This window comes from Alosa sapidissima, chromosome 3 (genome assembly GCF_018492685.1).
Source record: "Alosa sapidissima isolate fAloSap1 chromosome 3, fAloSap1.pri, whole genome shotgun sequence".
Classification (NCBI taxonomy): Eukaryota; Metazoa; Chordata; class Actinopteri; order Clupeiformes; family Clupeidae; genus Alosa; species Alosa sapidissima.
In genome coordinates, this window is record NC_055959.1 from 33,736,132 (window position 1) to 33,749,143 (window position 13,012).

The 13,012-nt window shown below is 43.6% G+C and overlaps 1 protein-coding gene across 2 annotated transcripts in view; it reads right to left on the reverse strand.

The window, feature by feature from the left end:
• lmf1 (lipase maturation factor 1) overlaps nt 1-13,012 on the reverse strand; it is a 59,384-nt gene that overhangs the window by 5,869 nt on the left and 40,503 nt on the right. For both annotated transcript variants that reach the window (XR_006030678.1, XM_042085435.1), the window contains exons 6-7: nt 4,378-4,545; nt 3,401-3,584 (exon numbers count right to left, since the gene is read on the reverse strand). Coding sequence is in view for 1 of the 2 variants with exons in the window: in XM_042085435.1 (XP_041941369.1) it covers nt 3,401-3,584; nt 4,378-4,545 (352 nt within the window). In the remaining variant the exon portion in view is untranslated. The remainder of the gene's footprint in view (nt 1-3,400; nt 3,585-4,377; nt 4,546-13,012) is intronic.

Here is a 13,012-nt window from a genome sequence, read left to right on the forward strand (position 1 = left end):
TACAATATTTTCTGTAAAGTAGAGTTTGTAAACACGTTATCATCAACTTAATGCACGCACAACTTTTGTTTGAGCAGGAGAGAGAATAACAATGAATGGACGCAGCAACAACAGAAATTGTAGCCATACTTGCTGCTTTCTTGTAGTATCTATGGTTGCTGGTTAACAGCACATAATAAGCTGATTTAAGCTAATTCACTAACTCAAGACTTCAAGGCCATCATGGATATAAAACGTTTTTTGAAAACAACCAAAGGATGGAGGGAACATAGCAAAGTTTGGAGTTATTTCAGATGGGCTACAACAAGGTAGGCAAAATTGTGGTGCTTAAAACCTTAGCGCAGCTGGAATAATGCTTAGGCTGATGTTAAAGCGCACGCGATGTTTAAAGCCATACACAACGGTAAATTGGAACAAAACTAAAGGTAACTTTAGCCTTTATAGGGTGGTATAAAGTTGTCCAAATTAATAGGTCGTAATTAGGCGTTGTTGTTGTAAAGATATTGCTTGTAGATGTTGTACTATATAGGCTACTAAATTTTTAGGTGACCAATGCATGAACAAAACCGGGAAATGGACAAATATTATCAAGGCTTTGAATGTTTCCGTCTGTGCACAGGGGTGTCTGTAGACTGGTGTGCAACGCATTCATTCCTGCAGGCCTGTGGCCATGCATGCACCCTTAAAATAGCATCTGAATTTGCACCACAGACTTCAGACCAGGGAGTTTCTGGTCTGTGGCGGAATTGTTTTCTGAAACTGCAAAATATCAACAGTGAACGTTTGCGCCGGAACACGCCCCGTCTTTTCGCTGAACCGCCCCCGTGGGCGCAATCGAATTCCCTAATTTACAGGCACGTACCTGTGGAGGGAAAATTCCAATATGCGCTGACTGCAAAATAGGAAAGACAAAAGTGTGAGTATTTGCGCTGGGGTGCAAAATAGAGCCCTATGAGTGTGTGTGTGTGTGTGAGTGTGTGTGTGTGTGTGTTTTAGTCTAACCCCTGTAAATGTGTGTGAGTGTGTGTGTATGTGTGGTGTGTGTGTGTGTGTGTGCAGTAATGTGTCTGTCTGCAAGTGTGTATGCATTTGAGTATATGAGAAGGAGATGGTGTGCTTGGATTTGTGTTGTCTGAGTGTGCTTCTGAGTTACTGTATGAGAATGTATTAGGGCAAGAGTTTTGTGTGTGTGTGTGTGTGTGTGTGTGCTTTAGTCTAACCCCTGTAAATGTGTGTGTGTGTGTGTGTGTGTCAGTGTGTTTTAGTCTAACCCCTGTAAATGTGTGTGTGTGTGTGTGTGTGTGTGTGTGTGTGTGTGTGTGTGTGTGTGTGTGTGTGTGTGTGTGTGTGTTTGTGTGTGTGTGTGTGTGTGTGTGTGTGTTGGTCTAACTCCTGTAAATGTGTGTGAGTGTGTGTGTGTCTAGCGTCTGGAGTGAATATGTCCCATATTTAAGTGCCTTTAAGCACATGCTGGACACATTAGGAGTGTTATGCCCACCTGACTGACGCAAGGCCTTCTCACTGTGTGTGTGTGTGTGTGTGTGTGTCTGTGTGTTATGCCCACCTGACTGACGTAAGGCCTTCTCACTGGCCTGAGAGCCTCAGTGGGTCCTCGGAGATCAATTAGGTGCTTTCTACAGGAATCACTTCAGTGGCGTTAACTGGACTGTGTGAGTCCCTATAGTTCACCAGGAGAAACACTCAGTCTGTGTGTGTGTGTGTGTGTGTGTGTGTGTGTGTGTGTGTGTGTGTAAACCTGCAAAGAAAGCAAAGCCCAGGCTTCTGCTAAGCTGTTCTTACTAATCATTATAGTCTTTGTATGCTTGTGTGTGTGAGCATGTGTGTGTATGTGTGTATGTGTGGATGAGTAATGATAAGTGTGTATTTTTGTGATTTCATGTCTGCTACTGTGTGTGTGTGTGTGTGTGTGTGTATGTGTGTGTCTGTAATGGACCTACTTCAGCAGCTCATCTCAAGTGGAACCATCACTCTCTCTCTCTCACACACAAACACACACACACACACACACACACACACACACACGGCTGTCTGTAGGTAAACTGCCCTGAGGTACAGTAAAAGCGTCTGCAGACAGTGTTTAATTTTACGAGGCCCACAGAGCTCCTGTCAATCAACAAACACTGCTTTGTGACAGAGGCCAAGACATATCACCATGGTTACCTAAAACCAAACATCTACTGGATCTGGGCCCCATGACGACCGCATCACAGCCAGATCATGGCCGCAGCATAGCCTGATCTGAGGTGCATTCAAATTAGCAAATATAGCGTTCGCAAATAGTTTTCTATTTGCCTTGACTTTTCCGCCAACGTTTGCAAAACACACAAAGAGTTTGAGGAGGTAGTTCTCAGTCTGAGGAGGTCGTTCTCTGTGAACATGCGGGGAGCTGGAATGTTTACCTAAAATCACTCAAATGCAACTGTTCAGAGTAAACACGTTCGCTGTGAATGGACGCCTCTGTTCAAGCACCAACCAATCAGAGTTGAATCAGTCCCGCACGTACATGTTGGATCCCAGCAAGTGTGTGTGTGTGTGTGTGTGTGTGTGTGAGTTGGATCAGTCCTGCACGTACAGGCTGGATCACAGCAAGTGTGTGTGTGTGTGTGTGTGTGTGTGTGTGTGAGTTGGATCAGTCCCGCACGTACACGTTGGATCACAGCAAGTGTGTGTGTGTGTGTGTGTGTGTGTGTGTGTGTGTGTGTGTGTGTGTGTGTGTGTGTGTGTGTGTGTGTTGGATCAGTCCCGCACGTACATGTTGGATCACAGCAGGACCAGAGCAGAGGTGGATCACAACCAGAGGAGAGTTCAAGCTGGACAAAACACTTGACCAATACAAATGGCTGGTACCTTACAGACTGACTAGAAATATATAGTGCTTCACAGACTGACCAATAGAAATGGCTGGTACCTTACAGACTGACTAGAAATATATAGTGCTTTACAGACTGACCAATAGAAATGGCTGGTACCTTACAGACTGACTAGAAATATATAGTGCTTTACAGACTGACCAATAGAAATGGCTGGTATCTTACAGGCTAACTAGAAATATATAGTGCTTTACAGACTGACCAATAGAAATGGCTGGTACCTTACAGACTAACTAGAAATATATAGTGCTTTACAGACTGACCAATAGAAATGGCTGGTATCTTACAGACTGACTAGAAATATATAGTATATATAATGCTTTACAGACTGACCAATAGAAATGGCTGGTATCTTACAGGCTAACTAGAAATATATAGTGCTTTACAGACTGACCAATAGAAATGGCTGGTATCTTACAGGCTGACCAGTAGAAATAGCCGGTACCTTACAAACTGACCAATAGAAATAGATAGTGCCTTACAGACTGACCAATAAAAATAGCTGGTACCTTTTGTTGGGGGTGGGGCCTTCCCTACTGACTCCTCCTCCTGGATTGTCTGTACTTGGCTCCTGGCTCCGCCATGGCTCCGCCCAAACAGGAAGCTGAGTGAAGCGTCATCGAAGCAGGCGAGACTGGGCACGATGGTGAGCCAGTTCAGAAAACTCAGATTACCGCTCACGATCAACACCACCTGAGATAGAGAGAGAGATGGAGGGAGAAAGAGATGGAGGGAGAGAGAGAGAGATGGAGAGAGAGAGAGATGGAGAGAGAGAACTCAGGTTACCGCTCACGATCAACACCACCTGGGAGAGAGAGATGGTGGGAGAGATGGAGAGAGAGAGGGAGAGAGAGAGAAAGAGAGAACTCAGGTTACCGCTCACGATCAACACCACCTGGGAGAGAGAGATGGAGGGAGAGAGAGATGAAGGGAGAGAGAGAGAGATGGAGGGAGAGAGAGAGAGAACTCAGGTTACCGCTCACTATCAACACCACTGGGAGAGAGAGATGGAGGGAGAGAGAGAGAGAGAGACCTTTTAATAACCTTTAACAGATGATTATGGAAACACCGCCCTGTTTTACCCTGTGAAGCGGAGTGTGTGTGTCCCTCTACACTGGTGGAGTTGCGGAATGGGTCACTAGATACCAAGGTTCAAAAAACCGGAACGGAATCAGTTCCTTATGGGTCGAAGAACATCCTAAGAGTGACGGGTTGTGTGAATGTGATGAGCACTGCCTGTGTGTAATGACACCCACTGGCCACCAGAGGGCCACAGTGGGTCAGACTGGACAACGTTCATCACACAGATATATTTAATATAGGATAAAGTCCCAGTGAAGGATGTACATTTACATACTCTAACTGTTGTGTCCATGTATTGTTATTTGTAGGTGTGGGTGTCTGTGTGTGTCTGTGTGTGTGTGTGTGTGTGTGTGTGTGTGTGTGTGTGTGTGTGTGAGAGAGAGAGAGAGAGAGACACACACACCTGGAAGAGGATCTGCAGGGCTCCGTTGACCATACACAAGCGTCTGCCCATGAAGGTGAGAAAGGGGGCGGCGAGCTCGATGACGTGGTTGGACAGGGTCTCAAAGCGATGGAACCACCACGGAGACCAGTGCAGGTAGTAGGACATCGGGTTAGGAACCGGCTGAGTCTGAGAGAGAGAGAGAGAGAGAGAGACATCGGGTTAGGAACCGGCTGAGTCTGAGAGAGAGAGAGAGAGAGAGACATCGGGTTAGGAACCGGCTGAGTCTGAGAGAGAGAGAGAGAGAGACACATCGGGTTAGGAACCGGCTGAGTCTGAGAGAGAGAGAGAGAGACATCGGGTTAGGAACCGGCTGAGTCTGAGAGAGAGAGAGAGAGACATCGGGTTAGGAACCGGCTGAGTCTGAGAGAGAGAGAGAGAGAGACATCGGGTTAGGAACCGGCCGAGTCTGAGAGAGAGAGAGAGAGAGAGGAGAGAGACATCGGGTTAGGAACCGGCTGAGTCTGAGAGAGAGAGAGAGAGAGAGAGAGAGAGGAGAGAGAGGAGAGAGAGAGAGACATCGGGTGGGGAGGGAAGGGAAAAAAGATGGAGAGAACAGGAGAGGGAGAAAAAGACAGGGAAAGAGGGAGGCTTTCATTTGAAATAAACCTTCATCATCCTGTTTAATCAACTCATCTTCATCATCCTGTTTAATAAACCTTCATCATCCTGTTTAATCAACCTTCATCTTCATCATCCTGTTTAATCAACTCATCTTCATCATCCTGTTTAATAAACCTTCATCATCCTGTTTAATCAACTCATCTTCATCATCCTGTTTAATAAACCTTCATCATCCTGTTTAATCAACTCATCTTCATCATCCTGTTTAATCAACTCATCTTCATCATCCTGTTTAATAAACCTTCATCATCCTGTTTAATAAACTCATCTTCATCGCACAGTTTCATTTGAAATAAACGCTTTCATTTGAAATAAACCTTCATCATCCTGTTTAATCAACTCATCTTCATCGCACAGTTTCATTTGAAATAAACCTTCATCATCCTGTTTAATCAACTCATCTTCATCGCACAGTTTCATTTTAAATAAACCTTTATCATACTGTTTAACCCTTAAAGGAGTACCGCCACACCGGTGTGACGGGAATGTTGGGAAATTAACATTCTAAAGAATATCTGGGTTCATTGAATTCAACATAGAATTTTAGAACCTTCAATTGTTGCGGAACTTAGAATGTTCAAAAACCTACACCTTTAAGGGTTAATAAACTCATCTTCATCGCACAGTTTCCACAATACAGAATCAATGTAGATGGGCACTAAATATAGTCCAGCACATACATACATACATACATACATACAGCACATATGTGACCCTGCAAGGCAAAACCAGTCGCTTTGCACACGGTGCTATTTTGAGAAAATCCATGATAGACAAACGTACAGGTTAAAATGTTGAATTTCACGTTTTCGCATAATTCGACAGTATACAGTCTACACTTTCATATTATGAACAAATTTCACGGAAAAACATACGTTTTGACTGTTTAACCCTCTCTGTAATAACAGTGCCCTCACACTATCGCAGGTGACAATTTACTTAAAAAGGTGATTTTCTCCTCTTCTGGCGTATCGTGACAGGAGAGCCATGCCTACTTTGGATGCGGTTATCTTAGCGATATTTTTGCAATACTCTCGATATACATATCGTTGGAAAGCTTAGTTTATGGCCATGTGAGCACAATAACTTCATTTTGTAAATTTTACCGAAGCGACATGCACACACATACACACATAACATTTTCTAAAATTTCCCTTGGGATGAATAAAGTATCTATAAATCTATCTATCTACACACACACATAAACACAAACACACACATACACACACACACACACAAACACACACACACACACACGCACACACTCATGCAAATGCACACACACACACACATACACACAATTTCAAAGCATCCTGTTGATCTGATGGAGGAGGGACTGAGCAGCACTAGGGAGTTCAAGCTCATCTGTAAACATCAGGACTCCATTTGATGCAGCAAACTCAGCAGCAAACACAGATTCAACTAGAAGGCATAACAGCGGCAGACTCAAACACTACACACACACACAGACCCACAGACACACACACAGACACACACACACAGACACAAACACTCCAAAGCTGCGGGAGTGTGTGGTGAACCACTGTCCTCAGGAGAGACGCAGACAGCAGGCTGGAACCAATAGAGCTCAGGAACACTACACCACATCCTTCCCCTGACCTGTAGGGGCCTGACACACACACACACACATGTAGCCAAACATTAACACACACACACACACACACACACACACACACACACATATGTAGCCAAACATAAACACACACACACACACAACCACACATAAACATACACACACACACACACACACACACACACACACACACACACACACACACACACATTCAGCCAAACATAACACACACACACACACACACACACACACACACACACACACACACACACATCCACTAACACACATATGCAGCCACACACACACATATGCAGCCAAACATAAACACACACACACACACACACACACACACAGCCAAACATAAACACACACACACACACACACACACACATGCAGCCACATAAACACACACACACAAACACACACACACACAAGCGTGCATGAACACACATCGACAAAAGTGTTAGTACAAGCATGTTGTGTATGTGTATCTGTACATATATAGTTAAGAACAAAATTATCCATACCCCTGGCAAATATTGATTTAATGTTGATTTTCTCTTGACCAAAACTGAAAATGTCACTGCCACATGCCAAAAGGTTGCAGGACAATGTGGTAGAAACATGGAATCAAAACAATAAGCGTTTTTATCTGTTTTTACATTTTTATGAAAAATGGCATGTCCAAAATTATTCATACCCTTTTAAATTAATCAACATCTTTATTTGCCATCAAAATGGTTAATAACTAGATGTACCGCAGAGCGGTACAAAATATGACCTCCGCCCCGTCCAGCACATGTTTTCCACAAAAATAAGTCACGCTGAAAGGCATCTGGTATCTGCTAGACAACAAGTACCAAAACATGATTAGTTCATAGATTTCACATGTAATATACATTTTATACAACCCCACCCCCATCTTGCCTGTTCATAATTCTGAGAAATTCTTGAATTGTGTGCGTGTACATGTTTATGTTTATGTGTGTGTGGGTGGGTGTGTGTGCGTGCATGTGCATGTGCTTGTGTGTTTGCCTGTTTATGTGCCTGTGTGTGTGCATGTGCATGCATGCGTATATATGTCTACTGTGTGAGTATGTGTCATACGTAGGATTACTGTGAATGTATGTGTGTGCGTGTGTATCTGTTTATGCACATGTGTGCATATGCAATGGGTTTACATGACCCCTGGAGGCAAACATACGCAAAAAATACAGATCTATGCTACAGATCAAAACGAAAAGCGATGGTTCCATGCTATCCATGTGGGGTTAAATGCCCACCAAGTTTCGTGTACCCCGGTCTTTCAGTGTCCCAGGAATCCTTGTTGGTGTACGGTCACTAAATGTACACATAAATTATTTTATTGTAAGGCCCCCCATGAACGAAAGTCCACGAAACTTGGCATGCATTCGGAGGGTGTCATAATGATCCTACACTTTCAATTTCGTGCAGTTTTGACCATGTCAGCCAAAGATATTGTGATGAAAACACCTAATGTTTTGCTTTAAAATTTTTAACTAGGTGGCGCTATACATGAAATAAGTGGTAATGGGATAAGTTGACATGCCCCCTTAAGACCAACATACAAAAAAAAGGTGGACCTCCTAGGCCCTACGGTTCTCGAGATATTCACAGAAAACTGTCTCTGGCCACCTACAGGCCAGTTGGTGTATAGTAACATAAATTAATTTATTGTGTGGCCCCCCATGAACGGAATTCCACGAAACTTGGCGTGCATTCAGAGGGTGTCATAATGATCCTACACTTTCAATTTCGTGCAGTTTTGACCATGTCAGCCAAAGATATTGTGATGAAAACACCTAATGTTTTGCTTTAAAATTTTTAACTAGGTGGCGCTATACATGAAATAAGTGGTAATGGGATAAGTTGACATGCCCCCTTAAGACCAACATACAAAAAAAAGGTGGACCTCCTAGGCCCTACGGTTCTCGAGATATTCACAGAAAACTGTCTCTGGCCACCTACAGGCCAGTTGGTGTATAGTAACATAAATTAATTTATTGTGTGGCCCCCCATGAACGGAATTCCACGAAACTTGGCGTGCATTCAGAGGGTGTCATAATGATCCTACACTTCCGATTTCGTGCAGTTTTGACTATGTTAGGTCACAGATACCTGCGATTACAACACCTCATTTTTACTTTTTTGTGTTTAACTAGGTGGCGCTATAGATAAAATGAGTGGTTATGGAATGGGTTGACATGGCCCTTTGAGATCAACATACAAAAAAATGGTCCTCCTAAACCCTACGGTTCTCGAGATATTCACAGAAAACTGTGTCTGCCCTACCCTCCTTTCGGGGGGTCAAGTCCAGCGGGGGGGCTACAGATCAAAACGAAAACAGGAGGTTCCATGCTATCCATGTGGGGTTACATGCCCACCAAGTTTCGTGTACCCCGGTCTTACAGTGTCCCGGGAATCCTTGACGGAAATTTGGATATGCGAAAAAGAAAAAAAAATCTGACTAAACCTATATGACCGCCGCTTCGCTGCGCGGCGGTCATAATAAACAATCATAAAATATTATTAACAAAAACACTTCGCTCACAATTACTCTTGTCACTTTTGAAAAAAAAATTGGGGACTTAGTGACCCCAAGATGATACCTTTGTCTGTAACTCTTCAACAGTGGTTCTTATGGAATGTTTTGCCTATCTTACCATCTTCCATAATGTACGTGGGGGCAAGATAACCATGGGTCTTTGTCCAAGCACGTTTGTCACATTTCCAGATGATTAGAACCTTTTAACAATTGTTTTAACTGTAAATATAGGCATTTTCAACAAAGGACCTAGTTGTCATAGACATTCTCTGACTTACAAATGTCAACACACTTTCTTTTTATTTAAATTTAGTGTATTCTCTTGTCTTTCCGATGTTGAAAAATGACTAGAGGATTTAGCCTCTGTGTGACTTTATTTTCATACCATAGTGAAAAAGAAAGTCATGAACTACTTCTGAAAGTTCACAGACACTCTGATTACCTTAAATAAATTGAAATTAGATAGGAAAATGCTTCTGTTAGGTTTTGTTTATAAGATTTTTCAGGGGTGCCAATAATTGTGAGCAACGTGTTTTAGTTAAAAATATTTATTTCTTTATGAGATTTTCCTTTTTCTCAAAAATTTGCTTCCCTTCAAGGTTGGATTTTTCCTATTTTTTTTCATTGTGAGATTACAATAAATCACCAACAGATTATGTTTTAACATGTCTAGCATTAATATAAATGAGGCGTGTTCACAGGCCCTAACATGTCTAGCAGTGCTCCTGTATGTGAGCAGAGTCATGTGCATCGATGTGCGTGTGTTAAAGTGTACATGTACTGTATGCACCTGGGGGTATGCTTTGTATGGTATGCACATTAAGTGAGGTAAGCGTGTGATTGTGTGTGTGTGTGTGTGTGTGTGTGTGTGTGTGTCTGTGTCTGTGTGTGTGCGTGTGTGTGTGTGTGTGTGTGCGTGTACGCTTTCCATATATGTAAATGTGACTGCAGCAGTGAAGTCATTTGCATCAGCAGAGCTTATATCATTCCTCTCAGTTATAAATGCATCCTGATGATGTCACTTCAGCACATACACTCCTGACTAATCCACTCCTCAGAATATAGAACACACACACACACACACACACACACACACACACACACACACACACACACACACACACAGACGTGCCTTTGTTTGAGTGAGTAGACCGTACATGGATGTCTAAAACATGATATCTGGGTGGGAGGAATATGCTGTATAGTGGAATTGGAGTTTGATTGGTTCCAATTATATAATTTGATATTACCTTCCATCTTCTAATTCAATCAATTTTCTATGTAAAATAATATGTTGCCTCCATATCTATTTTTTCTTCAGGTGTGAGGTCATTCAGAGCTGACCAATCAGAGGACTGCCAGCTAAACATCCCCTGTGACATCATACCTGACTAAATGAATCATCGGCGTGCAACCTTAAATATCAACACATACACACACACAACTTACACTAGCCAAATCCTTCAGGCAAATAAACACACACACACCTTTACCACCAGGATATAAGCAATATAAGCATAGACATACAAGATTGCACACACACACACGCACACACATGAGTATATATTCACCCCACCAGGCAAAGTCCATGCAAAACATCGAAACATACACAAACACACACCCACGGGTCAATAAACATACAGACACTGGCAACAATCACACACACACACACAAACACACATATACACACACGAGCCTTGTCCGGAGCTCTCAGGAAAATAAACAAACAGCAACAGCTCCCCCTTGACAGGCGCACTTTCATAAACACACACACACACACACACGAACACACACATGAACACGCACACATACACACACACACACATAGACAGACAGAGACACACACACACACACACACACACACACACACACATGAACACGCACACACACACACATACACACACACACGAACACACACACACACACACACACACACACACGGTCTCAGCAGGCTCCACTTTAGGATGACTGAATGGAGGCAGTGTAGTGACAGTGGATAAGCACTGCAGCAGTGGCGCCTGTGGCTTCTTGTGTGTGTGTATGTGTATGTGTGTGTGTGTGTGTTTGTGTGTGTGTGTGTGTTGTGTGTGTGTGTGTGTGTGTGTGTGTGTGTGTGTACAAACTAAATTAGGAAAGGGAGTCACAGGGGTGTGGTGCTTAAGGAAATGCCAATATTTGGACAGTCTCTCTTGGTGCCTCTCTCTCTCTCCCTCTCTCTCTCCCTCTCCCTCTCTCTCTCACTCCCTCTCTCCCCCCCCCCCCCCTCTCTCTCTCTCCCTCCCTCCCTCCCTCTCTCTCTCTCTCTCTCTCTCTCTCTCTCTCTCTGTTTGTCTTTCTCTCTCACACACACACACCTTAAATGTTTCAGGATATCACCATGTCAATCTGGGCACCATCCCTCCATCACTAGAACCCTCCATCACTAGAACCCTCCACCTGACACCTTAGTCCAGCATCAGTCTAGTCCAGTGGCAGAGTGACCTGTGTTGACCACACAGCTCAGGCATGGACACAACTAGCAGCAAGAGAGCCAGTTAGCAGGGATGCCAAAACTAGCATCTCTTACTAGCACGTCTGTTGAGCCGTCGGGAGGGAGGTTTACCTAACGCAGCTATGGACCAGCTAGCTACTGCCACACACACACACACACACACCGAGAGGGAGGTTTACCTAACGCACATACTGCACAGCTATGGACCAGCTGACTACTGCCACACACACACACACACACACACACACACACACACATGCTGTGGTTCAGATCTGTGTGGGATGTATCAGATCTCAGTCCGCTGTGCTGTCTGGTCTCTGGCCAGAATCCCAACCACCGGGACTAGATCAGAGTGCCCAGACCAAACATAGCGCTGACACTTTTACTGATATGGACAGACGTTTACTAACCATTTTGTCCGAGGAACGGCCACTCTTCATATTACAGTAGCTAAGTTATAACTATCCTCTCAGTCTCCCATACTAGGGACTAAGGGACTAAGGCGCGATCACATCAGCCAGCGGCAAGCGGCAGTGGCAAACGTAACGCCACGTTCAGACCATAATAAGTTTTTTCTTGTTCCTAAGCAACACAAACGGTTTATCAATTGAATATGCTCGCGAACCAAGTTCAACGCTCACGGTACGTGTCCATTATTGCGGCGCGTAGACGCTTGCAGACGCCTAGCCCTCTCCCCCGTCGCCGCTTGTGGCCGTGTATAGGCTAAAGCAGAGGTCTTCCACATGGTTTCGCGGAGGTACTGCAGGGGGGTCGCAAAATCTTTGGTTGATTGATAAGACCCCTGGGCTAAAGTGTATGGTGTCTTATACAACAATTGGGTTCTATGGAACTATTTATTTGTTTCTGATTGGCCGAGAGACGTTCCATGAGTTGGAATATCCCTGGACATTTCAACTCAGACTTTGCACAGCTAATAATAAATCACTCCGCTATACAATGCGAAGATTTGACACAATGTTCTCATCCCAGCTCTCCACTATTTCAAGCAATGAGTTACTCCTTAGCAAACCATAACGAAACAGTGCTTCACCACATCTGTGGATTAAGCCACACAGTCAACTTAATGTAAGTAAGATAAACGAGGATGCTAATTGTTCTCAGCATTGCCAGCATTGTGTATAATATGATTGTCACTTGGAGGAGACGTGTAGATAACTAACGTTCTAATTACATCTATGATCTAATGATCTAATTACAATGCCAGCTAACGTAGGCTACTAAAGTGGAGGTAGCCTACTTAAGACATAATACTGTTAACATATTTATTGAAATACTCACAAATATCACTGACATGTTCCTC